We start from the raw sequence: 27,355 nt of genomic DNA on the forward strand, positions 1-27,355 counted from the left end.
ACCTTTTCTTTAGGGAATCAGAAGTGGACATGTCTAGATTCGACGTAGATGATCGCGTTGGTAGTGTTGAGGAACGGTCTTCCAAGGATGATGGGTGTATCGTCTTCTTCTTCTCCCATGTCTAGAACCATGAAGTCGGCAAGGGCATAGTAATCATATATCCTTACCATGACATCTTTTGCTATTCCTTCTAGAAATCAGATTGATTGGTTCGCCATCTGCAATTGCATATATGTAGGGAACAAAGGTTCATACCCAAATAAGTATTCATATGTTACCTTGGACATTATATTAACACCCGACCCAATGTCGTAGAAGGTCTTGTGGAAGATTCTTTGTCCAATGATACACTCGATCATGGGTATGCCTAGATCATCTTTCTTAGCAAGGAATGGTGAAGCGAGGAGGTGGTCATACTTTGATCGGAGTGTGTTGATCATGTTGACTGATTCTTCTTGTGGCTGTCTGGCTTTGTTCTTTCTCCTTCTCCTGTCATTCTTTTTCTTGGTCACTGTTGTCTCTTTGGGCAGGTATGGCATCTGTGGATGTCCAGAAGATTACAAGATACGATTCTTGAAAGAAAACTTTTCCTTTCTATCCTTGATTATGAAACATATCTTGGCACTATCCACGTAGATGATGCCTTTTGTAGTGCTTAGTAAAGGTCGGCCCAAAATAATAGGTGCCCTTACATCTCCACCTATTTACAAAACCACAAAGCTTACGGGAACATATGATTGTCCAACTCAAATAATAGCGTCTTCAAGAACCCCCTTGGGGTAACAGAGTGACTGATCTACAAGCTACAAACACATATTTATGTACAACAAAATATCTCCATTAATTTAATTATAAATTATCTTAGGCATGATGTTGACACTTACTCCAAAGTCACAGACAACTTCTTAAAAAATATGAGGTCTAATGGCGATAGGGATGACAGGTCTCCCTAGATCGCTCTTCTTCTCCAGCAAGGTATAGTCTATCCACCTTTCCATCGATGGTTGTATACAGTAATACGCTGCATTGCTGAAAGCTCTAGTTTGGTTTTAGTGAATTGATGAAACCCTAAGTCCTAACCTAGTTTATCAAGTGATCATGAGATAGGTAGCACATTCCAAGTGATGAAGCAAATGAAGATCACGACGTGATGATGGCGATGCCATGGTGATAATCAAGTGCTTGAACTTGAAAAGAAGAAAGAGAAAAACAAAAGGCTCAAGGCAAAGGTATAAATTATAGGAGCTATTTTGTTTTGGTGATCAAGACACTTAGAGAGTGTGATCACATTTAGGTTTGATAGCCGTACTATTAAGAGGGGTGAAACTCATATCGAAATGCGGTTATCAAAGTGCCACTAGATGCTCTAACTCATTGCATATGTATTTAGGATCTAGTGGAGTGCTAACACCCTTGAAAATATTTGTGAAAATATGCTAACACATGTGCACAAGGTGATACACTTGGTGGTTAGCACATTGGAGCAAGGGTGAAGAAGATAGAGGTGAAAAGGAGTTAGTCACACTGGTCACGCAGTGACCAGACGCTGGTCTTAGAAGGACTGGCGCGTCTGGTCAGTGGTAGCGTGAAGACGCTGGCGTCGGTAATCGATCAGACGCTGAGTCACTGAGTGATCGGACGCAGCCCGACGCTGAAGGGCTACGTCCGGTCATGCTGACATGGCAACACACAGTGAGGTAGGTGACTGACTGGACGCTGGCTGTGTCCGGTCAAGTGTGACTGGACATGTTCGGTCAAGAAATGTCGTCTCTGGATGCTTATTGGAAACGACCGGACACTGGGGTTCAACGTCCGGACACTCTTAGCTATAGCGTCCGGTCATCACATGACCATTGAGATCGGGTGATCAGAATTTGAAGAGAGGGAACACGTGGCACGCGTCACGTGATCGGACGCTGAAGACCAGCGTCCGGTCAATATGACCGAAGCGTCCGGTCACCCCGTGTTGTGCCCAGTGAAGGGGTACAATGGCTCTATTTCGTGGGACTTCTATTTAAGCCCCATGGCCGGCTCAAGCTCATTCTCTTGGCCATTTGCATTGACATTGCAACCTTGTGAGCTTAGCCAAAGCCCTCCCACTCATCTCCGTCATTAATTCATCATCTTTGTGAGATTAGGAGAGAATCCAAGTGCATTACTTGAGTGTTTGCATCTAGAGGCACTTGGTGATCATGTTTCGTTGTGGGATTCGCTTGTTACTCTTGGTGGTTGTCATCGCCTAGATGGCTTGGAGTAGCGAGGATCGTCGAGCAGAGAGTGGTGATTGTCTCTGGCTCCGATCGTGATGATTGTAAGGGGTTCTTGACCTTTCCTCGGTAGAGAGTCAAAAGGTACTCTAGTGGATTGCTCATAGCTTGTGTGATCCTCATCTTGTGTTGGTTGTGCGGCACCCTATTGAGGGTTTGGCGTGTGATGCCAATTAGCACGTGAACCTCTAAGTGAGTGAATCGCCACAACAAGGAGTAGCTTGCCGGCAAGCAAGTGAACCTCGGTAAAAAATCATTGTGTTCATCATTTAATTCTGAGGTGATTGGTCTTCATTGTTATTCATTCTTTGATTGATTGGCTCCTTAACCTTCTTGCTCACTCTCTTTACATTATCGCAAACTAGTTATCAAGCTCTTTAGTGTAGCTAGTAGTGAGAGCTTGTTAGTTTGGTTAGTGTGGCTCTTTAGTTAGCCTTTGAGAGCACACTAACTTTATGTAGTGACATAGCTATTGTGTGGATAGAAACTATATCAACTAGAATTGTGGTAGGTGGCTTGCAATTTTAGTAGGCTAGCGCAACACTTGCTTCGCCTCATAATTGTCTAACCGGTTTGCTAAGTGTTGTTGTAGAAATTTTTATTAGGCTATTCACCCCCCTCTAGCCATTAGGACCTTTCAAGTGGTATCAGAGCTGAGATCACCATGATTTGAGGCTTAACAACCTTCAGTATAAAAAATGGCTCAAATCAACAACACCAAGAAGCCACCCCAATTTGATGGCTCAAATTATCCCTATTGGAAAGCTAAGATGACAACTTATATCAAGTCAATCAATAGGAAAGTTTGGAAGGTGGTAGAGACAAAGATTGAGATTGAAGATGAAGAGGCTCCCACCGCCGCCGAAGAAATGCTACTCCAAAATAATGACGTTGCTCTTAGTGCCATCCATGATGCTTTGGATGAGAGAACTTTTGAGCAAATCAAGAACATTGAGAAAGCTCATGAGGCATGGAAGAAATTAGAGGAATCATTTGAGGGCACTCAAGCCATGAAGGGTGTAAAGGCATACATTCTCAAAGAGAAGTTTGCAAGCTTCAAGATGAAGGAGGATGAGAGTGTGCTGGAGATGTTCCATAGGCTTCAAGTGCTTATCAATGATCTCAAAGCACTTGGAGAAGAGGTGAAGGACAAGGACTTCTCCCACAAGTTCTTGATGTTTGCCTTCAAGATTTGGCACATTGGTCACTATTCTAGTGAGGAGTGGTTTGAACACCATAACACCAAACCAAGTGTTGGGAGATATAATGACCGATGATACATATAGAGATGATGATGAGAAGGAAGAAAAGAAGGAGAAGAAAGACGAGAAGAAGAAGAGTGTGGCATTCTAGGCCACATCATCCAAGGGCAAGGCTAAGCAAGAAATATCAAGTGAAGATGATGGCTCATGGGATGATGATGATGAGAAGATGGCTCTCTTTGTTAAGAAGTTTGGCAAGTTCATGATGAAGAAAGAGTACCATGCTAGAAGAAAGAAATCTTTATCCAAGAACAAGGAAGAGTCAAGAAGGTGCTTCAAATGTGGAAGCAAAGATCATCTTATTGCTCAATGTCCATACAATAGCGACAATGATGATGACAACAAGAAGAACAAGAAGAAGGACAAGAAGGAAAAGAAAGAGAAGAAGGACAATATGACCTTCAAGAAGAAGAAGGGTGGTTCATATGTGGTCACTTGGGATAGTGATACCTCCTCAAGTGATGATGATGATAGTGATGATGACAAGACCACCAAGAAGAAGGCACTTGCAAGCATCGCTATCAATGAGAAGCCTTCTCTCTTCGACACTTCATCATGTTTCATGGCTAAGGCCACTAAGGTACAAACTTGTGATGATGATGGAAGTGATGACGAACATGATAATGAAAATAATAGTGATAGTGATGATGATGAATCTACTAAAGATGAATTATTTGACATGCTAGAAGAAGCCAAAGAACACTTTGACATTAAGAGAAGAGAATGCAAGAGCTTGAATAAGGAGGTAAAAGCCCTTAAGCAAGCCCTTAATGAGCTCAAGGCAACTCATGAGAGGCTAGAGGAAGCCCTTGAGAAGCTTGGCAAGGCTCACAAAAAGCTTGAAAAGGCTCATTCCTCTTTGCTTAATGAGCAAGATAAAAAGAAGCATGTTAAGACTTGTGATGTAGGCTTAAGTTGTGATATAATTGATGAATCATTATCTATACCTATCATTGTTGCTCCCACTAACCCTTCTTGTAGTACTTCTAATTTCACCTCATCTAGTAGTGATGGTTTCACTTGTGATGCCTCACTAATAGTTGAGAATGAGAACCTCAAGAAGGAGGTCAATAAGCTCACTCACACCTTGGCTAAGGCCTATGGTGGTGAGGACTGCTTGCTTATGTGCTTGGGTAGCCAAAGAGCTTCTATCTACAAAGATAGATTGGGCTATATCCCCAAGAAAGACAAGGCGGCCTTTGCTCCTCACAAGACTAGTTTTGTGAAGAACAATGGTCGGTTTTGCACTAGTTGCAAGCAAGTTGGTCATATAGAGTAAAAGTGCATGAACAAGAAGTCACAAGCTAATGTATCCTCTATTAAGCTTGATTCTTTCTATGTGCTTACCAAGGGTACAAATGGTGTGAAGGCTAAGTTCATTGGTAAACCATGGATGGACTCAAAGAAGAAATCCATTTAGGTACTAAAGAGCTTAGTGACTAACCTTCAAGGACCCAAGAAAGTTTGGGTACCTAAAAAGAATTGATCTTCTTTTATAGGTCAATTACAAAGCCAGAGGAAGACATTGGGTTCCATATAGTGGGTGCACTCAACACATGACCGGTGATGCAAGAATGTTCAACTCAATCAATACCAATGGCAATGATGGTTATGATAGTGTCACATTTGGTGACAATGGCAAAGGCAAGGTCAAAGGGCTTGGTAAGATTGTAATATCTAATGACATGAGCATATCCAATGTATTGCTAGTAGAGAGCTTGAATTTCAACTTGCTATCCGTGGCTCAATTGTGTGATCTTAGATTCAAATGCATATTTGGGGTAGATGATTTAGAGATCATAAGTGTAGATGGCTCTAATTTGATCTTCAAAGGCTTTAGATATGAGAATCTATACTTGGTTGATTTCAATGTAAGTGAAGCTAGATTATCTACATGCTTGTTCACTAAGTCTAGCATGGGATGGTTATGGCATAGAAGGCTTGGTCATGTTGGAATGAAACAATTGAATAGATTGGTTAAGCATGACTTGGTTAGAGGCTTGAAAGATGTTGTGTTTGAAAAGGATAAGCTTTGTAGCTCTTGTCAAGCTGGTAAACAAGTTGGAAACACCCATCCTAAGAAAAGCATGATGAGCACTAGTAAAGCATTTGAGTTATTGCACATGGATTTATTTGGGCCAACTCAATACACTAGCATTGGTGGTAACAAATATGGCTTTGTGATAGTGGATGATTACACTAGATACACATGGGTATTCTTTCTAGTGGACAAAAGTGATGTGTTTGCAACATTCAAATCGTTTGTCAAGGGCATTCACAATAAGTTTGAAACAACCATCAAGAGAGTTACAAGTGACAATGGTAGTGAGTTTAAGAACACTAAAATTGATGAGTTGTGTGATGAATTTAGAATTAGATATCAATTCTTGGCCAAGTACACTCCACAATCAAATGGCCTTGTTGAGAGGAAGAATAGAACATTCATTGATATGGCAAGGTCTATGCTTAGTGAGTACAATGCGAGTCAATCTTTTTGGGCCAAAGCTATCAACACGGCTTGCTATTGTAGCAACCGCCTCTATTATCACCCATTGAAAGAGAATACATCATATGAGCTCTTGAATGGTATAAAGCCCAACATTGCATATTTTTGGGTCTTTGGTTGCAAATGCTATATCTTGAAAAGCACTAGATTGGGTAAGTTTGACAAGAAATATGATAAAGGTTTCCTACTTGGTTATTCCACTTCAAGCAAAGCATATAGAGTTTGGAATTTGGATAGTGGTACTCTTGAGGAAGTTCATGATATTGAATTTGATGAAACCAAGGGGGAGCAATTACTACCATTTGGGGTTCATGAAACTTGTCCATATCCTTTTACAAATGGTAAAAATGCTTGGGCAAGCAACATGGATTCAATTGAATTTCAATTCATATCTTTGTGTAAGGGTTGTCATCAATTACCAAAAAGGAAGAGATTAAAAGCTCTAGTTTGGTTTTGGTGAATTGATGAAACCCTAAGTGCTAACCTAGTTTATCAAGTGATCATGAGATAGGTAGCACATTCCAAGTGATGAAGCAAATGAAGATCACGACGTGATGATGGTGATGCCATGGTGATAATCAAGTGCTTGAACTTGAAAAGAAGAAAGAGAAAAACAAAAGGCTCAAGACAAAGGTATAAATTATAGGAGCTATTTTGTTTTAGTGATTAAGACACTTAGAGAGTGTGATCACATTTAGGTTTGATAGCCGTACTATTAAGAGGGGTGAAACTCGTATCGAAATGCGGCTATCAAAGTGCCACTAGATGCTCTAACTTATTGCATATGCATTTAGTATCTAGTGGAGTGCTAACACCCTTGAAAATGTTTGTGAAAATATGCTAACACATGTGCACAAGGTGATATACTTGGTGGCTAACACATTGGAGCAAGGGTGAAGAAGATAGAAATGAAAAGGAGTTAGTCACACTGGTCACGCAGTGACCAGACGCTGGTCTCAGAAGGATCGATGTGTCTGGTCAGTGGTAGCACAAAGACGCTGGAGTCGGTAATCGACCGGATGTTGGGTCACTGAGTGACCGGGCGCTGAAGGGTTGCATCCGGTCATGCTGATGTGGCAACACATAGTGAGGTAGGTGACTGACTAGATGTTGGCTGTGTCCGATCAAGTGTGACTGGACGTGTCTGGTCGAGAAATGTCATCTCTAGATGCTTACTAGAAACGACCGGACGCTGGGGTTCAGCGTCCGGTCACTCTTAGCTGCGGTGTCCGATCATCACATGACCATTGAGATCAGGCGATCAGCATTTGAAGAGAGGGGACATGTGGCATGCATCACGTGACCGGACGCTGAAGACCAGCGTCCGGTCAATATGACCGGAGCATCCGGTCACCCCATGTTGTGCCCAGTGAAGGGGTACAACGGCTCTATTTTGTGGGGGCTTCTATTTAAGCCCTATGGCCAGCTCAAGCTCATTCTCTTGGCCATTTGCATTGACATTGCAACCTTGTGAGCTTAGCCAAAGCCCTCTCACTCATCTTCATCATTGATTCATCATCTTTGTGAGATTGGGAGAGAATCCAAGTGCATTGCTTGAGTGATTGCATCTAGAGGCACTTGGTGTTCGTGTTTCGCTGCGGGATTCACTTGTTACTCTTGGTGGTTGCTGCCACCTAGATGGCTTGGAGCAGCGAAGATTGTCAAGCGGAGAGTGGTGATTGTCTCCGGCTCCGATCGTGGTGATTGTGAGGGGTTCTTGACCTTTCCCCGGTGGAGAGCCAAAAGGTACTCTAGTGGATTGCTCATGGCTTGTGTGATCCTCATCTTGTGTTGGTTGTGCGGCACCCTATTGAGGGTTTGGCGTGTGATGCCAATTAGTGCGTGAACCTCCAAGTGAGTGAATGCCACAACGAGGAGTAGCTTGCCGGCAAGCAAGTGAACCTCGGTAAAAAATCATTGTGTTCATCATTTGATTCCGAGGTGATTGGTCTTCATTGTTATTCATTCTTGTGATTGATTGGCTCCTTCCTCGACACGGCGGTATAACCTTCTTGCTCACTCTCTTTATATTATCGCAAACTAGTTGTCAAGCTCTTTAGTGTAGCTAGTAGTAAGAGCTTGTTAGTTTGGTTAGTGTGGCTCTTTAGTTAGCCTTTGAGAGCACACTAACTTATTGTAGTGACATAGCTATTGTGTGGATAGAAACTATATCAACTAGAATTATGGTAGGTGGCTTGCAATTTAGGCTAGCGCAATACTTGCTTCGCCTCATAATTGTTTAACCGGTTTGCTAAGTGTTGTTGTAGAAATTTTTATTAGGCTATTCACCCCCCTCTAGCCATTAGGACCTTTCAATTGTGAATATCGACAAGATTTGCAGTTTCTAGATCTTTCGATTGCCCTAAAATCTTACCTTTGTCGGATGGAGGAACAGCAACAGCCAGCTGAGCTATTTGTGATTCTATCATTTTATTAAAGGTATGCTGGTTTTTAATGGCAGAAGCAAAGTTATCCATTCTATTATTTATATTCTCTAGAATTTTATCATTGGTATCTAACTTTCTAGATAATCCCTCCATAAGTTTGGATTGGCCAGCAATTAATTCTCTCAAGAGTGGTTGATTGAAATTATTAAAATTATTACCTTGATAGTTACCTTGGTAGTTCGGTCTTTGTTGTTGATTCCATCCTTGATTCTACTGAGGACGAAAGTAGTTGTTGTTGACAAAGTTCACCTCCTCTTGGGTTTCAGTACATCTATTTTCTGAATGCTCAATGTTTCCACACACTTCACATGTCATGCGAGAATCATAAATATCCATGACTTCTTGCTTCTCATTGGCTCGATCTTCAAGCTTCTTCATTAGCAGGTCTATCTTGGCAGATAACATGTCTACCTCTTTGAGTTGATGCATACCTCCACCCCTCTGGTGGGTTTGAACACGTTCTTCATTCCAACCTTGATTGGAGGCCATTTTCTCCACAAGAGCTGTTGTAGCTGGTATGGTGAGTGACAGGAATGCATCTCTAGTAGCAGCATCCATAGTCTCACGGGTACTGTTGGTCAACCCGTGGTAGAAAGTCTGTATGAGTAGCCAATTCTCCATCCCATGATGGGGACATTTTGATATGTGATCTTGAAAGCGTTCCCATGCCTCAGGGACAGATTCATCATGTTGTTGCTAAAAGCTTGAGAGTCTCCCACGCAGAGCATTGGTCTTGCCTGTAGAAAAGAACTTTGCTAGGAATACAGTGGAGCAGTGTAACAACCCGTGGATTTGCATGTAATGAAAAACCCAACTTTTTAAATTTTTTCTTAAACATTGCTTGTTGTTGTGTTGCATGTGGTTTGTAGGTCAACTAAGTCAACCTTCAAACCTTCTTATCTTGTTTCTCCAAAAACTAATCATATAAATTATTCTGCAACTTAAATAAACCTCTTACTTGTGTTGGTCAACTCTCGGTCAACACATGTATAATTCTCTCACGTTCCAAATACAAAACACTCCTACCAATAATTACACCTTTACAACTTAAATTGTGCTAGCTCCCTCTCATCTAATTTAAATATTTCTACAATAATAATAAGATGCATTTCATATAGTATAACGTGCATGATGATGTGCTAGGCCTGATTTGGATTTTCTCGGGCTTTATTGAATGTGTGAGCAGATGAATTTGAGCTGTTACTCAAATTCATTTAAAAAACTATTTTATCTAAAAAGACTAACCCAGAAGCCACAACCATCACCAGGCTTAGCGCGTTTCCCATCCCTTGCTGCCTGCACGTAATAAGGGCCGGCCATTTCCTTCATCACGTTGTAAGCTCGTGGAGCAAACATGCAACCACCGCTCATGCATGGTGAGCATGGCCCACACGTCTGCCTCTGCTTGCCTATGCTCGGTACAGCCATACAGACGGCCCAACCCAAGCAGCGCTCGTCAACTCACGGCGGACACACTCGATGGGAGAGCCCCGACGCCGTAGAACTGGCCCCACACATCAGTTCTAAATAAAGATGGCAACGCCCCCGATACCCGATATCCGACGGGTATTTAATTTATTAGGGGATAGGGATTGGATCATATATTTACCCACGGGTATATAAATGGGCAAGAATCCATCCCCGATGGGCATAGCGGGTACGGGAACGTTCCCTGTTTATCCGTCCCCCGTTGAGGAACCCGACTATTTGAGCTGTCATGCGAGTATTACGCCCAAAGAAACTCAAAATATGTATTTTGGCCCAAATCTGAATAATCATATATGTAGTTTGTGTGTTCTAGGAACCCTAGTTCAATTTTTCCTCAACATCTCCGCCAGTAGCACAAGCACGCCTGTCTTACGAGCGCTCGTGCCCCTCGCTTCCTCAGTTTGATCTCTCTGCCACCTTTGCTCGTCCTCCTCGCAACGTTGCTCCTTCTCCTCGGCATCTCCGAGACTCCGACACTTATATTCGGATGAAGAAGAAACATCTCCGATTGCAAAGCTGCGACCCTAAGTGTCCTTATTTATTGGGTATGCAGTACACGTCGGGTATCTGTTACCCAACCGATGTCCGACGGGTACGGGGATGGGCAAGAATCTATACCCGAGACAGTTAACGGGATGGAGACAGAATGAATTATCTGTAGCGGAGAAGAGAACGTTCCGACAATACCCAACAGGTACATCTCCTGTGCCCATCCTTTGTTCTAAAGGAGACCAGAAAAGCTGCACACGCCGTCTCCTTTTTCCGTCTCCTCTCCGCTGCCTCTATTCCTCTTCTCCACGGAACGACGCCGATCTCTCCCTCTCGTATCTTTCCATCGCTCGCAACAAGGACCAGCGCCCACCGTTCCTATCCCGTTCTCGCCACTAACTCCCGTCCGCGTGCCGGAGACGCAGCGCCCGCGACCCCGTGACCCTGCCGAGCTCTCCCTAGAAGACTCTGGGAGCAGCCGCTCCCTCGGATTCCCCAGACGCCGCGCCCCACGTACTCTCGTCAGCGGCCACCAACCCGCGCACTCACGCGACGGTGCCTCCGTGCGCTCGCTACGCTGCCCTAGCGCACAGCCACCGGATGGACGCCGCGTGCCCTCGGCACAGGAATCGGAGATCAACGCTGTCCGTCCCATCCGCGCCCTTGACCGCGCAGCAGACAGAGCCCCGACGCCCCATCTCGAAGGTTCCCGAGCTCCCGGCACTGGATGCACGCCACGCACCCTAGAACACGGACGCCGAAGATCGCCGCCGCCCGTAGCTCCAGGCCCCTCTACGAACTATAGCCTTCGGCTATAAAAGACCGAGCACCCGGCGCCCTCTCCGTCTTCCCCTGTTCGCCGCCACAAACACTCCTTCCTCCTCTCTACCACAGCCCCAGCCCTTGCGCCGTCCCGCCTGGTCGGCACCACGGCACCGCGGTCGTAGCCGGCGCCGCTCCGTCCAAGAGGCAGCTAGCCCCGACGCCCTGCCTTCGCCTAGCCACGGCCACGACGCAGCGTTCGCCGAGGAGCAGCCGGGTCTGCCTCGCCAATGAGAGCAGCGTCACCACCACGACGTCGCCTCATCAAACCACCGCGGCGAGCCTCTCCCCGCCGAGCCAGACCACGACCACATCGAGCCCAAGACCGACGGCAACCGCCACAACCACGGCGACCGCGTCGCCGAGCCCGCAACCGTCGGTGAGCCTCCCCAAGACCAAAGCTTCTATCTTTTTGCACCCCTACGAAGTTAATGCCTGAGGCCGTGCCGCGTTCTGTGACCCACAGGGACGCCGCACCTCTCCAGACTCAGTGGTGTTGCAGTCTAGCTTCGTCGCCGCCTCGACCCTGTCCAGAACCTCGACCGCGGCCTCGTCAGGACACCACGCCAGCGCACTGCCTGCACCAAGCCCTTCCGGCACCACGCGTTCTACCACCGTCGAGCCCTCCGGTGAGGACCTTAGCCTCAAGCCCTCACCTTTTGTGCGTTACCTAGTTGTCTGCCTGTCCGGCCTTCGAGCTGCGTCCACGGTCACGGGAGCACGCACCTGCAGACACCACGCGCACCTACACATGGAACCGCATGGCCGTGCTTGTGCACGCCGCCGCACGAGCCCCGGTACATCACTGCCGCCGCGGGCCGCCCACAGTTGCGGCCGCGCACACGAGCGCACCCACACACACACGCAGGCCGTGGTGCCTTAGCATGCAACTGCACGAGCACCGTCTCGACCCGATGGCCGCTGAGCACAAGAGCCTGCATGGCTACACGCCTTTCTAGCTCCGCCCGTCTCTGGGCCGAGCGCACGCACTCAGGCACGACGAGCCCAACGCCGTGAAAAAGGCTCTGGCTCCCCGTTCCGTCTTCCCCGATCGGGAGCAGATGGCGCTCTACAGTGCATGGTCCTGTGTTGGAATCCGGATCGTACTATTGAATAGTATCATGAAACCTAGAACATCTACTAGAGTAGGTAGAACCAGAGAAAAAGGAGAGGGAGTAGATTGACGTGTCAAACCTAACACCGTAGTGGTGGAAGATCCGCTAGCGTTCGCCATGGAGTCGATGTCTGCGCTAGGGCAGCGACGGGCGGTGAAGACGGCGTCGGTGATGCGCGGTGGCGACCGGCGGTGAAGGCAGTGGAGTCCGGTGGCGGCGTGGCTGGTGGCTTCCCATCACTGGCTGCGCGCTCTCTAGATCGGATTAGGGTTTAGGTGTCGGTAGGGAGCTCGGCTCAGATCAACCTCGTGATAAGAGCCACCGATCCCCACCTCTTTTTATAGCGCAGTATGGCAGGGGTTCTCCAGCTATAGTGGGCTGGGCGCCCCCGATCAGGGCGCGAATCAAAGGCCCAACTAGCCCGTTGGGTCTAGTTAGGATTAGAGATCAATCTAACAATCTTCCCTTGATCTATTTCCATCTTTTACTTTCATATTATTTACTTTTGTTCATTTCATTACAGATTAGCGCATAGAGCATGTCTCATCGTCATGGTCCATTGCCGATAGATTTAACAGCAACAACACATCACTCTATTCTGAAATAGATACTTATCTTTGGATCTTCTTTTGTTTAGGAATTATAGGCTTTCCCTTAAACCCATACCGGCTATATGTTCTCTGAACACGTTGGGTGGTAAGCCTTTTGTAAGCGGATCTGCGAGCATCTTTTCGGTACTTATATGCTCAAGACTTATGACTGGATCCCGAACTTTATCTTTTGCAACATAATATTTTATGTCAATGTGTTTGGCAGCACCACTTGACTTATTGTTGTGAGCATACTGTACTACCGAATTATTATCGTAGTATAATTTAAGTGGTCTATAGATGTCGTCAACCACCTTCAAATTGGGTATAAACTTTTTTAGCCAGTTCACCTGCCCCGTTGCCTCATAATACGCTATAAACTCGACATACATTGTGGACGATGTAGTGACGGTTTGCTTTGAGCTTTTCCATGAAATAACTCCCCTACGAGAGTGAATACATATCTAGACGTGGATTTTTTATTATCTCCCGCATAATCAGAATCTGAATATCCCACTATATGGAGTGAATCAGATCTTCTATACGTCATCATGAGGCCTTTCATTCCTTGCAAATAACGTAAGACTTTTTTTTACTAATTTTCAGTGTTCTGTTTTATGATTGCTCTGGAATCTGTCAAGTAACCTAGTAACAAATGCCAAGTCAGGGCGCATACATACTTGAGCATATTGCAAGCTTTCGACAGCTGAAGCATATGGAACCACTTTCATTTGATCGATCTCATATTGGTTCTTGGGGCATTGAAAATCCTCATATCTGTTGATGAGGACATCGCCAAGATGGAGTCGAGGACGACTCCAATTCGAGAAGGGGAGGATGATGAGGACATCGCCACGCTGGACACACCGACGCTATGGTCTTCCCCAAGTTGCAATTCGTTCCCAACTCAGCTGCCACGTCACCCTCGAATTCAGCAGACACGTCGTCACTGTTTCAGTCATAACTTTCTCATACGACATCGAAACGGGCCGTTCTTGGATGCGTTGGAAAGGGGACGACGACGCCGTCGTTTTGGATCTGGTCCCAGCTCCAAAAGATCCGTGGATCATTCTGTGTGACCACGGCAAGGTGCTGCGTCACCTATTTGGGCCAACTTGGCCATGTATCGTGTTGGGCCTTAAGCCCAAGTTGTGGGCGCCCAACCCCTGGCCGTCCCCAACCCTAGGTCGAGTCTTAGACTATAAACACAGCCGCCGCCACTGCTACACAATTGGGTTTTGTTTAGAGTTTAGTTTTCCATCGAGAAACTGAATCGTTCATTGTAACTGTGGTGACAAATCCTTTTACAGTGATCCAGGGCCCCCGTTCTTGATCTCCTCCACTGTGTCGATTAGTCTTTTGGAACTGAGTTCTAGAACCCTCTATTGATATTCGCGTCATTCATATTTGCAATATCAGATTGCGTGTTTTACCTTCTTGCTTGTGCTCTTCGATTCGCTTGCAGGAAAAGCCTTCTTGGCGAGATCAATCAAGTTGTGCTTGGTTGATAACCAACGGAGCAGTGGTGTAACAGTTGCAGGGTTCGAATCGTGTCTGATTTGAAGCCGGATCGCCAACGTCGAGATCTCCACAAATCGAACTTACCGGCTACCTCTCGGAAGATCGGGCCTGTACTCATCAATTGGTATCAGAGATTTCAGGTTTACCGCGAGGTATAATCTCATTTGCCTTAGATTCATATTTGTTCATTACCTAGAGTCCACAAAAAGCCCAAAAATATTTCAATTTCCGCTGTCCTATCGCCCTTTGTGCCTTTGCAATTTCGTTTCAGATTTGTGTTGTTGAGTTTGTGTCCGTGGTCGAGTCTTGTTGCTGGTTTAGGATTGTGTTCGTGGTCGTAGTTCAATCGCCCGTTGCTGTGATTTTTGTTTTCCGCCGCTATCCCATCCACCGTTTCCAAACAACAAGTCGAAGCCACACATTACTCGACTTGCCCCGCTAGCCGCCTTGTGTAACTTCTCGCCGCCGCGCAAACCCTAGATAGGTTGCCAGCCGCTCTTATTTTGCCTGCATCGCAACCCTCCTTACATCATCAGGCGAATACCTACTGCTGTTAGTCATAGTGACGATCCTGTGATCGGTGTTAGAGTTTAGGGACGCTTTGCCCTAACTGCCGCCGCCGTGTTATGCCTCCCCGAAAACATACCTTGAGATACCTTTGGTAAAACAGGCATAACTTTTCGCTCGTTTATCCGAAAAATCTGAAATTTTTTCAGCAGCTTCTTGACACCATTTGGGCCCGACCTAAGCTAGGCTTCGCCCTGTTTGGTTTCATCAAAATTGCCAAAAAAATTGGGAAAATATAGAAAAAAAATTGTTAAAGTTTTTGCACGCTCTTCAGAGAACGTGCTGAATTTCTGTAGACCACATCCCACCTCAGTTGTAGGTGCCAATTTTTGTGGTTGCATCTTTTGTGATCCTTGTTCAGAGAAAAGTATAAAAAATAGTAAATTTTTTTTTGTTTCCTACTAGTGCCTTTTGGAAAAATTCAGGAAAAAGGAGAAATCCGGGCTATTTGCTTGTTCTGTGCGTTCTTTCGATCGTCCTTTGTTTTTCACCTTGTTGCGCTACGTCTCGACACGTCTTAGCCAGCACCTGTGATTTGTACTTTGGATCCGGATTGAACAATCATTAATCTGCATTCGTTAATTGCTAATCCTTGCTGTCATATTGTGTGCCTACCCATAGCTCCACATATTCTTCTGTCAGCACAGGTTCATCTTGCAACTTTTACCCATGCTCCACAACAGATTGCTTCGCCACTTTGGTTTTGCTCCTGTTTGGCGTTGGTAAGAATACAGGCAAGACGGTGGTAAGCCGCTTGTGATTTTGCATTCCACTTTCACCACCATCACCACCACTTGTTTCCTTTTAGTTGATAGGGATAATACTTTGGTGTTGTCTTTTTCTATCTTCTAACCATGGCAGGAACTCCGACGGACTTCAATGAGTGCGTGTCCAAGGGCGAGCTTGCAACGTTCATGACTGAACAACGCAATCTTATGACCGAGCTAATGCGCAACGTGAACAATCTGGTCACCCGCATTGAATAGCTTGAGCAACGCCCTCCGCCTTATCGTGCTGATGATGAAGATGCGGATGCTTTTGGTGATGAAGATGCGTATGCTGACGGTGGTGCCCGTCGCCGCCTCAACTTCAATTGTCGCGGCATGGGAGGTAATAATCATGGTAATAATGATCCTTTTGCTAAAATTAAATTTAGTCTACCTCCTTTTGCTGGTAATGTTGATCTAGAGGCATATTTAGATTGGGAGCTTGCTGTTCAACAAAAATTTGATTCTCATAATGTTCCTCCTAAGCATAGAGTTAGACTTGCTACTAGTGAGTTTACTAATTTTGCTTTGTTCTGGTGGAGTGATCTTTGCAATGCTAATAATGCTGCTGCTGTGCCTCAAACTTGGAATGTTTTAAAGCAACGTATGAAATCTCGTTTTGTTCCTCCTTATTACCAACATGATTTACGTTTGAAACTACAAACTTTAAAACAAGGTGATAAAGGAGTAGAAGCATACTATCAAGAATTGCTTATTGGTTTAGCACGTTGTGGTATAAATGAAGATGATGATGATGCAAGTGCTAGATTTTTTTGGTGGTTTAAACCATGATATACAGAACATACTTGATTACAAAGAATGGCGCAATTTTTCCCAATTGTATCATCTTGCTATTAAGGCAGAACGAGAAGTACAGGGACGCAAACAACATCAGCCTTTCAGGTCTCACAATGGGAGGAATTTTCAGCAGCGTTCCGAGCCGGAGACGCCCAAGCTTCCTGTTGCACCACAGCCATCTACACCTCCATTTCCTTCCGGGGTAAGTAAATTGTCTAATGTGCAGTTTTCATAGCTGAAGAAAGGTGGAACTCTGGGTGCTTCTACTAGCTCCTCCTCGTCCAACTCTAAAATCATTTGCCACCGATGCAAAGGCATGGGACATGTCATGAAGGAGTGCCCTAGTCGTCGCGCTTTCATTGCTACCGAGGATGGATATGTAAGTGCTAGTGATGTTGAAGATGATTTAGCCCTTGCTGCTAACATTGATGCAGATCCCACCGAGGGCGATCAAGATAAGGAGGCCATCACCATTGACTCCGTGGCTGCTGCCGCGGACTACCCTAGCCTTCTTGTGCAGCGTGTGTTGAGTACACGTGTGGGACATGAAGAAGAGATGAAGATCCAACGCCACAATTTGTTCCACATGTATCTCATTGTGCAGGGTTGTCGTGTTCTCACTATCATTGATGGCGGGAGTTGCAATAACTTGGTGAGTTCAGATTTGGTTGACAAGCTTGGCTTGACCACACGACAACATTCGTATCCATATAAACTTCAATGGTTCAATAATAGTGGTAAGACTAAGGTTACTAAATCAGCACGCATTAGCTTTTTCACAGGCTCTTATCATGATACTGCTGATTTTGATGTTGTCCCTATGCAAGCTTGTTCCATTTTGTTAGGTCGACTATGGGAATTTGATAATGATGCTTTACACCATGGTAGAACTAATACATACACTATCATACATAAGGACAAGAAAATTACATTGCTGCCTTTGTCTCCTACGGATATTATTAAACATGCTAATGAGATTAAAAATAAACCTCCAACAGACATTGCTAAAAATAATGGGATTAAGTTAAAAGGAGGTGCTTTTCTTGCTACAACTTCTGCTACTGCTGAGTTATGTGATAATCCTAATGCACCATGTTATACTATGTTTTGTCAACCTTTTATGTCTGGTGCATTGCCTGCTGTCACTAACCTTTTGCAGGAGTTCGCTGATGATGGGATGGAGTCGAGGACGACTCCAATTCCAGAAGGAGGGGATGATGAGGACATCGCCAAGATGGAGTCGAGGACGACTCCAATTCGAGAAGGGGAGGATGATGAGGACATCGCCACGCTGGACACACCAACGCCATGGTCTTCCCCAAGTTGCAATTCGTTCCCAACTCAGCTGCCACGTCACCCTCGGATTCAGCAGACACGTCGTCACTGTTTCGGTCATAACTTTCTCATACGACATCGAAACGGGCCGTTCTTGGATGCGTTGGAAAGGGGACGACGACGCCGTCGTTTTGGATCTGGTCCCAGCTCCAGAAGGTCCGTGGATCATTCTGTGTGACCACGGCAAGGTGCTGCGTCACCTATTTGGGCCAACTTGGCCATGTATCATGTCGGGCCTTAAGCCCAAGTTGTGGGCGTCCAACCCCTAGTCGTCCCCAACCCTAGGTCGAGTCTTAGACTATAAACACAGCCACCGCCGCTGCTACACAATTGGGTTTTGTTTAGAGTTTAGTTTTCCATTGAGAAACTGAATCGTTCATTGTAACTGTGGTGACAAATCCTTTTACAGTGATCCAGGGCCCCCGTTCTTCATCTCCTCCACTGTGTCGATTAGTCCTTTGGAACCGAGTTCTAGAACCCTCTATTGATATTCGCGTCATTCATATTTACAATATTAGATTGCGTGTTTTACCTTCTTGCTTGTGCTCTTCGATTCGCTTGCAGGAAAAGCCTTCTTGGTGAGGTCAATCAAGTTGTGCTTGGTTGATAACCAACGGAGCAGTGGTGGGTGAATAGCCTAATACCTCTTTACTTCTATCTCGGTGAATCTTGATCCCTAGAACGAACGAAGCTTCACCAAGATCTTTCATATCAAATTTTAAGGACAAAAACTTCTTTGTCTCTAGTAGTAGACTGACATCAGTACTGGCAAGTAAGATATCATCCACATACAGGACAAGAAAGATAAACTTTCCATTCTTAAACTTTGTATAGACACAATTGTCCTCTATATTCTCTTTAAACCCAAAATTTCTTATTGTCTGATCAAACTTCAAGTATCACTGTCTTGAAGCTTGTTTTAATCCATAAATGGATTTCTTTAGGCGGCATCCCATTCGTTCTTTTCCTTCTATGACAAAACCTTTTGGTTGTGCCATGTAAACATTTTCCTCCAAGTCCCCGTTGAGAAATGCCGCCTTTACATCCATCTGATGTAATTCTAAATCATAATGTGCCACTAATGCCATTATCATTTTGAAGGAATCCTTACATGAGGCTGAAGAAAAGGTCTCATTATAATTAATCTCTTCTCTTTGCGTAAAGCCTTTTGCCACAAGTCGTGCTTTATATCTCTCTATATTCCCTTGAAAGTCAAGTTTTATTTTGTAGACCCATTTACAGCCTACTGTTTTGGCTCCTTTAGGAATTATCTCCAAATCCTAAACTTTATTGGCATTCATAAATTTTATTTTATCTTCCATGGCCTCAAGCCACTTTGATGAATGATCACTTTTCATGGCTTCTTCAAATGAGGTGGGATCATCCTCCATTTGAAATTTCTTGTGTTGTAAACTTCATAATCAGCAGGAATAATTGATTTTCTAACTCTTTGAGACCTTCTAGGGGCCTCCACATTTGGCACATCTTCTATTTGAGGCTGTTGTTGCTCCCCTCATTTGTGGCAATAGGTTCTACAGGATCCTAAAGAATAGGTTCCTCATCATTATTCATTGTTGCCACAGGAGGAATAACAACAGGTGCTGGCACCACAGTATCTTACACTGTCGGTGCAGCGACAGCAGGTAGTGAGAAAAATGACTCATGAATCATCGGAGTGGGCGCATACACCCACTTTTCTTCAAGGTCAATTTCTCAAGCTACCATGCTCCCCCTCATCATTTTATCCTCTAGGAAGACTGCGTGTCTCGTTTCCATAAACTTTGTATGTCTGTCTTGACAGTAGAAACAAAAACCTTTTGACTTTTCTGGATAACCAATGAAATGGCAACTCACTGTTTTGGGATCTAGCTTTCCAATGTTTGGGTTAAATACTTTAGCCTCAGCAGGACTTCCCCACACACGTAAGTGGTTTAGTGAGGGTAGTCTTCCTATCCACAACTCATACGGTGTTTTGGGCACCGACTTATTTGGTACTCTATTGAGAATATGAATGGTGATTTTTAACGCCTCCATCCACAAGCTCATCGGTAAGGTGGAGTAACTTATCATACTGCGCACCATATCCATTAGGGTACGATTGCGCCTTTCAGCTACTCCATTCTGCTAAGGTTCACCCAGTGTAGAATATTGGGCTACTATGTCATTCTCCTATAAAAACCTTACAAAAGGTCTAGGAACTTGGCCATATGGGGTATGCCGACCGTAGTACTCCCCCCCATGGTCGGACCTGACTATCTTAATCTTTAAATTGTGTTGGTTTTCAACATCTACCTTAAATATCTTAAATTTATCTAATGCTTCTGTTCTTTCTTTGATTGGATAAATGTAGCCATAACGGGAGTAATCATCTATGAATATTATGAATGAATCATAATCATCCATACTCTTTACAGGAAATGGACCACATATGTCTCTGTGAATAATCTATAGAATTTCTGCGCTTCGTTTGGCATCTTTTTTAATTTTCTTTACATACTTTTCGTTAATGCAATCTCTGCATTGTTCTAAATCTGAGAGCTCTAATGGAGGAAGAATATCATTCTTAACTAGTCTTTCTATTCCCCCCCTCGAAATATGGCCTAAACGACAGTGCCATAATTTCGATAATGCATCGTGAGTTCTCTTTCGTTTTCTGTTTACATCCACAGACGAGGATACATTCACATTGTCGCATGCAACATTCCCATCATCACATACAACATTCACATCATCACATAGTGATAAAAAATAAAGCTCATTTTGTAAGATAGCAAGACCAACACATGCATTATTAAATGTTATCTTACATTTGCCATTTCCAAAATGGCAATCATATCCATCATTGTCCAAACATGAAACACTAATCAAGTTTCTCTGTAACGAGGGAACATAAAGAACATCTCTAAGTATAAGTTTGAAACCATCAGCAAGCTCTAGAGAAAGATCTCCAACGGCTTCAACTTCTGCTCGGACTCCATTTGCAACTTTAACGTGTGTTTCGCTTCTTTGCGTAGTCCTCGTCGAACGGAATCTCTATAAAGAATTAGCAACATGAACAGTTGCACCTGAGTCAATCCACCAAGTAGATTTCGAATACTATACATACAAGGATTCATTTATGAACATAATAATGTTCTCACCTTTCTTTGCCATGATCATCTTTAAGTAATCGAAACAATCTTTCTTATAATATCCCATCTTCTTACAATAGAGACACTAGTCTTTCTCTACTGTGAACTTGTTCTACTGAGGCTGATACAGCATGGGACCCTTTCCCTTTGACTATGAGATAATTGATAGAGCCACCATTGGCAGCTTTCATTCTCTCCTCTTGCACACACATAGCCATGAGCCTCTCCATGTCCCACTTCTCAGGCTGTATGTTGTAGTTGACAACAAAAGTATCAAACTCTTTTGGCAAGGAAGCAAAAATCAGATAGATAAGGAACTCTTCCTTGAGAGCTAGATCCATTGGTTTTAGCTTGAATGCCAAATTGCTCATCCTTAGTATGTGCTCTCATATGCCACCATTACCTGAGTACCTCTCTATCACCAGCTACTTTATCAGCTAGGTAGCATATGTCTTTGAAGAGACAGTGAACTGACTCTTTATTCTTTCGAGGTACTCAGTGATGATGTCACACTCTGGGATTGAGCCCATAATTGTAGACTCAATCGTGTTCTTTATCACAGTCAAACATTTCTTATTGGCAGTGACTCACTTCCTATGCTTAAGGTTATAGGAGATTCTTTGGGATGCAAAATCCCTCTCTTTTGTTGCCCAAGCGGCATCAGCCTCGTTTGTCTCCCTCACCAGTGCCACTGGCTCTGTGGGACACGGTGTGGTGACTACCCAGTCCACCTCAGCCAAGATGAAGGTCAGGCTAATCTTTTTCTTCCACTCTATGTAGTTATCACCTTTGAGAGTGGGGATCTCTTTGATACAACCCATCAAGTTGTTTCCGCCTGAAAACACAACTCATATAGTGTGAGAACATAAATAATAACAATAACAATTGCATGCTTTAGTTCCAACGTTGGTCAAAATTAAAACATACAATGATCCTCTACATTAATTCTACATCACCGTTGGGCAGAAATAGAATTAATGCATGACAAAACATCATAATATTGCCATTAATCAATGTTGGTCAGAATAATAACAATATTATAATCAATTAAAATATATCCATTTTCAAAATTAAATTCTCCTGTTGGTTTGAATTTAATAATGAAAATTACATCTTTAAATACGTAGCAAAAAAAATAATTCAATTTAATGAACTTTGCCCACAGGACAAATCTCTTTTCTATTTTCTTTAAGCCATTTATCCATTTTCCAGGAGATAAAACTTTTACTGGAAAAAGAAAAAACAAAAAATTGATTCAAGTTCGTACTCCCCCGCTCTCCCGTGTGCTCCCCCGCGCCCAGGCCGCAACCTGGGCCTAGGCCAGGAATTCGGCCTCACGCAAGTCGCTAGATCAAAACATCGATCGTAGCGGCCCCTTGAAACCCTAGCGGCCATTCTGCACTTTGCACTTTGATAGCAATGTTTGCAAGAACCTTCTTCTTGGTTGTCTTGTTATCATCACTATCATCATCATCATCACTTGAGGAAGCATCACTATCCTAAGTGACTACATATGAACCACCCTTCTTCTTCTTGAAGGCCATCTTGTCCTTCTTCTCTTTCTTTTCCTTCTTGTCCTTCTTCTTGATCTTCTTGTTGTCATCATCATTGTCGCTATTGTATGGACATTGAGCAACAAGATGATCTTTGCTTCCACACTTGAAGCACCTTCTTGACTCTTCTTTGTTTTTGGATGAAGACTTCTTTCTTCTAGCACGGTAGCCCTTCTTCACCATGAACTTGCCAAATCTCTTGACAAAGAGAGCCATCTTCTCATCATCATCATCATCCCATGAATCATCATCTTCACTTGATGTTTCTTGCTTAGCTTTGCCCTTGGATGATGTGGCCTTGAATGCCATGCTCTTCTTCTTGTCATCCTTCTTCTCATCTTTCTTCTCCTTCTTCTCTTCCTTCTCATCATCATCTCTATAGGCATCATCGGTCATAATATCTCCCAAGATTTCGTTTGGTGTCATTGTGTTCAAACCGGTCCTCACTAGCAAGGTGACCAACATGCCAAATCTTGCGGGTAAACATCTCAAGAACTTATTTGAGAAGTCCTTGTCCTCTATCTTCTCACCAAGTGCTTTGAGATCATTGACAATTACTTCCATCCGATGGAACATGTCCGGCACACTCTCATCTTCCTTCATCTTAAAGCTTGCAAACTTTTCTTTGAAAATATATGCCTTTGCACCCTTCACGGCTTGAGTACCCTCAAATGACTCTTCCAACTTCTTCCATGCCTCATGAGCTCTCTCAATGTTCTTGATTTGCTCAAAGGTTCTCTCATCCAAAGCATCATGGATGGCACTAAGAGCTATGTCATTGTTTTGGAGAAGTATTTCTTCGGCTGCAGTGGGAGCCTCTTCATCTTCTATCTCAATCTTTGTTTCTACCACCTTCCAAATCTTCCTATTGATTGACTTGATATATGTTGTCATCTTAGCCTTCCAATAAGGATAATTTGAGCCATCAAATTGGGGTGGCTTCTTGATGTTGTTGATTTGAGCCATTTTTACACCGTAGGTTGTTAAGCCTCAAATCATGGTGACCTCGGCTCTGATACCACTTGAAAGGTCCTAATGGCTAGAGGGGTGGGTGAATAGCCTAATAAAAATTTATACAACAACACTTAACAAAATGGTTAGACGATTATGAGGCGAAGCAAGTGTTGCGCTAACCTACTTAAAATACAAGTCACCTACCATAATTCTAGTTTAGATAGTATCTATTCACACAATAGCTATGACACTATCCTATGTTAGTGTGCTCTCAAAGGCTAACTAAAGAGCCACACCAACCAAGCAAGCAAGCTCTCACAACTAGCTACACTAAAGAGCTTGACAACTAGTTTGCGATAATGTAAAGAAAGTGATCAAGAAGGTTATACCGCCATGTAGATGAAGGAACCAATCAATCACAAGGATGAATAACAATGAAGACCAATCACCTCGGAATCAATGATGAACACAATGATTTTTTACTGAGGTTCACTTGCTTGCCGGCAAGCTAGTCCTCATTGTGGCGATACACTCACTTGTAGGTTCACGCGCTAACTGGCTTCACACACCAAACCCTCAATAGGGTGCCGCACAACCAACACAAGATGAGAATCACACAAGCCACGAGCAATCCACTAGAGTACCTTTTGGCTCTCTGTCGGGGAAAGGTCAAGAACCCCTCACAATCACCACGATCGGAGCTGGAGACAATCATCACCCTCCACTCGACGATCCTCACTGCTCTAAGCCGTCTAGGTGGTGGCAACCACCAAGAGTAACAAGCGAATCCCACAGCGAAACACGAACACCAAGTGCCCCTAGATGCAATCACTCAAGCAATGCACTTGGATTCTCTCCCAATCTCATAAAGATGAAGAATCAATGATGGAGATGAGTGGGAGGGCTTTGGCTAAGCTCACAAGGTTGCTATGTCAATGAAAATGGCCAAAGGTGTGAGCTTCAACTGGCCATGGGGCTTAAATAGAAGCCCCACGAAATCGAGCCGTTGTACCCCTTCACTGGGCGCGGGGTGACTGGACGCTCTGGTCCGATCAACCGGACGCTGGCCCTCAGCATCCGGTCATGTGTTCACACCATGTGTCCCCTGCTTCAAATACTATTCGTTAGATTTCAACGGTCATCTGTTGACCGGACGCAGCGCACAAACTGACCGGACGCTCAGCCTCCAGCATCCAGTCGTTTCCAGTAAGGTTCTAGAAACGATTTTCTTCGACCAGATGCGTTCGGTCATGCTTGACCGGACCCTGACAGCGTCTAGTCACTCAGTGACTTTTTACTACGCTGCCCGACAACAGGACTAGACCCTAGACCTCAGCGTCCGGTTAGACCAAGACCCAGCGTCCGGTCGATGACCGACGCTGGCGTCTTCGCTGCCACACTTGACTGGACACACCGGTCCTTCTGAGACCAACGTCCGGTCACTTAGTGACCAGCAGGACTAACTCCTTTTCACCTCTAACTTCTTCACCCTTGCTCAAATGTGCCAACCACCAAGTGTATCATCTTGTGCACATATGTTAGCATATTTGCACAAACATTTTCAAGGGTGTTAGCATTCCACTAGATCCTAAATGCATATGCAATGAGTTAGAGCATCTAGTGGCACTTTGACAACCACATTCTGTCGACGAAATATGGTCGGCAGTCTACCTAGGGGTATGCCCAAGGTAGTAGATTTTTGGCAGACAGATACGCAAGCCACAAACAAGATGGTGACTCAAGACAGACACGAGGTTTTATCCAGGTTCGGCCGCCAAGAAGGCGTAATACCTACGTCCTACGTCTGATTTGTATTGCTGTATGTCAATGAGAGATGTTTTTTTAGAGGGATCCCCTGCCCGCCTTATATAGTCCGGGGGGCAGGGTTACAGATCTGGAAACTAATCCTAGTCAGTTACAATTGCCATATGTGGCCGGATAAGGATTCCTATTCTAACCGACTAGGATCCTGCTTGATCGCCAAATCCGCCTTGACTCCTTGTGTGGGACTCCGATCAGGTTGGCTGGGCCGCACGTCGTCTTTTGGGTGGACCGAACCCATCGATCCGGGCCGGCCCAAGCTTAGCCGTAAGGGTATAGGGGTTAATACCCCCACAGCTAGTCCTCGAGCACCATGTATTATGCTGCGACACGCCATTTTAACCTTCTCCGACAAGTAAGGCTTGAGTTCTTGACATTTCTGACCACCGTCATCGCCGGAGAAGTAAGTTGTCCGAAGAATGTATGGTGCTCTTAAGAAAAAAGAAAAAGATTTCCGTCCTTAGAAGTGTGCCCACTTGTATTTCTGGAAAGAAATGTAAGTGGTCTTGAAGCATAGCGTCCTTGAACGTCAGAGGCGTAGGGGTCGAAAAAACCAACACATTCACCGCAAGGTGAAGTGTGCCCACTTAGTCCCTGAGCCTGGTAGTAGGTGACGTAGGCACGTGGTGCCAGGGTCTAAAAAGAATTCCCAGTTTAGTTGAGAATCCAATTGTCGTACAAACAAAAACAAGATGCACCGGCAGGTCCATCGTACCGACGTAGTCCCCGAGCTTGCTGGAAGGCGAGGTATGAACCTTGTAGCAAGGTCTAAATAAATGTCTCTCAACTGTATGTGAGTACAACCCACATGTAGCCGAGGAGAACCATTCTCCGAGCAGTGGTCGGGACAGTCCCCGAGCACATTGATAATCCTTACAATCATTCAAAGCATAGGGGTTGATTAAAACACATTCACCGCAAGGTGAAGTGTGCCCACTTAGTCCCCAAGCCTGGTAGTAGGTGACACAGGCACGTGGTGCCAGGGTCTAAAAAAAGAATTTCCACCGAAGTTAAGAATCCAATCGTTATACAGGCGATACGAGATGCACCGGTAGGTGCATCGTACCGACGTAGTCCCTGAGCTTGCTGGAAGACGAAGTATGAGCCTTGTAGCAAGGTCTAAATAAATGTCTCTCAACTGTATGTGAGTACAAATCACATGTAGCTGAGGAGAACCATTCTTCGAGCAATGGTCGGGACAGTCCCTGAGCACATCAGTTGTCGGAGCAGTCCTCAAGCACGACAGTGGTCGGAACTATCCCCGAGCACGGTAGTGGTGGGAGCAATCCCCGAGCACGGTAGTGGTCTTGGCAGTCCACGAGCACTGCAGTGGTCTAGGCAGTCCCCGAGCATGTTAGTGGTCTGGGTAGTCCCCGAGCACGGCAGTGGTCTGGGCAGTCCCCGAGCATTGTAGTAGTCTGATCCATCCTTGAGCACAAGACATGCAGCGAAAATACGAACGCCATGCGTATATTATTTGGTGTATTTATTTATCTCCTTCCTCTGCCAAGTCCAGTCTAACACGTCTGGTCAAAAAAGCAGACGGGTATAGTACATCACTCTGTCTTCTTGCTCTTTTCTAGCAAACAGTCGCTTGGCACCTGTATGGAGGTGCGTTAGTGTGGGCCCTCTTACACTATCAACGAAGAGCCGCATACACTGGTAACGATGGGGCGCATTTATTGGCGTAGATCTTGAGGTTGTGTGAACAACTATCTGTGGCGCGTGCACACGTCTCCCAAGAATCTCGAACGAACGAAATGACGGAGCTCTTTGTTATTTATAATATAGATCTGGTAAGTTACTTTTACCAATCCCCATTGTCCTTCGCCGCCGCAACCTTCTTCTTCCTCTTGCCGAACCCTATTCCTCCGAAAATCATCACCAATCCCCTTGCCACTGCATCCACCCCCTTAGTAAGG

The 27,355-nt window shown here is 44.7% G+C and overlaps 1 protein-coding gene and 1 non-coding gene across 3 annotated transcripts; both read left to right on the plus strand.

Annotated features, from left to right (window-relative positions):
- The first annotated feature begins 9,101 nt into the window (after window positions 1-9,101).
- LOC136540967 (small nucleolar RNA R71) lies at window positions 9,102-9,210 on the plus strand. Its single transcript, XR_010780084.1, has one exon. It is a non-coding gene; the product is annotated as a small nucleolar RNA R71 (small nucleolar RNA).
- A 2,120-nt stretch (window positions 9,211-11,330) lies between these two features.
- Window positions 11,331-18,385, plus strand: LOC136540209 (uncharacterized). Of its 2 annotated transcripts, none has more exons than XM_066532214.1 (4): window positions 11,331-11,660; window positions 11,748-11,910; window positions 14,452-15,796; window positions 15,936-18,385. In XM_066532214.1, exon 4 carries the CDS (start codon window positions 16,956-16,958, stop codon window positions 18,150-18,152), a length of 1,197 nt encoding a protein of 398 aa, XP_066388311.1. In that variant the 5' UTR covers window positions 11,331-11,660; window positions 11,748-11,910; window positions 14,452-15,796; window positions 15,936-16,955; the 3' UTR covers window positions 18,153-18,385. The 2 variants fall into 2 exon arrangements, with proteins under 2 accessions (XP_066388311.1, XP_066388312.1); XM_066532215.1 differs by having other exon boundaries at window positions 14,452-14,659; window positions 15,722-18,385.
- The last annotated feature ends 8,970 nt before the right edge of the window (window positions 18,386-27,355 follow it).

Source organism: Miscanthus floridulus, chromosome 2 (assembly GCF_019320115.1).
Source record: "Miscanthus floridulus cultivar M001 chromosome 2, ASM1932011v1, whole genome shotgun sequence".
NCBI lineage: Eukaryota > Viridiplantae > Streptophyta > Magnoliopsida > Poales > Poaceae > Miscanthus > Miscanthus floridulus.

Bases quoted from the DNA above. Each gene is read 5' to 3' on its own strand.
- LOC136540209 (XM_066532214.1), top strand. From the start codon at position 16,956: ATGGGACATGTCATGAAGGAGTGCCCTAGTCGTCGCGCTTTCATTGCT.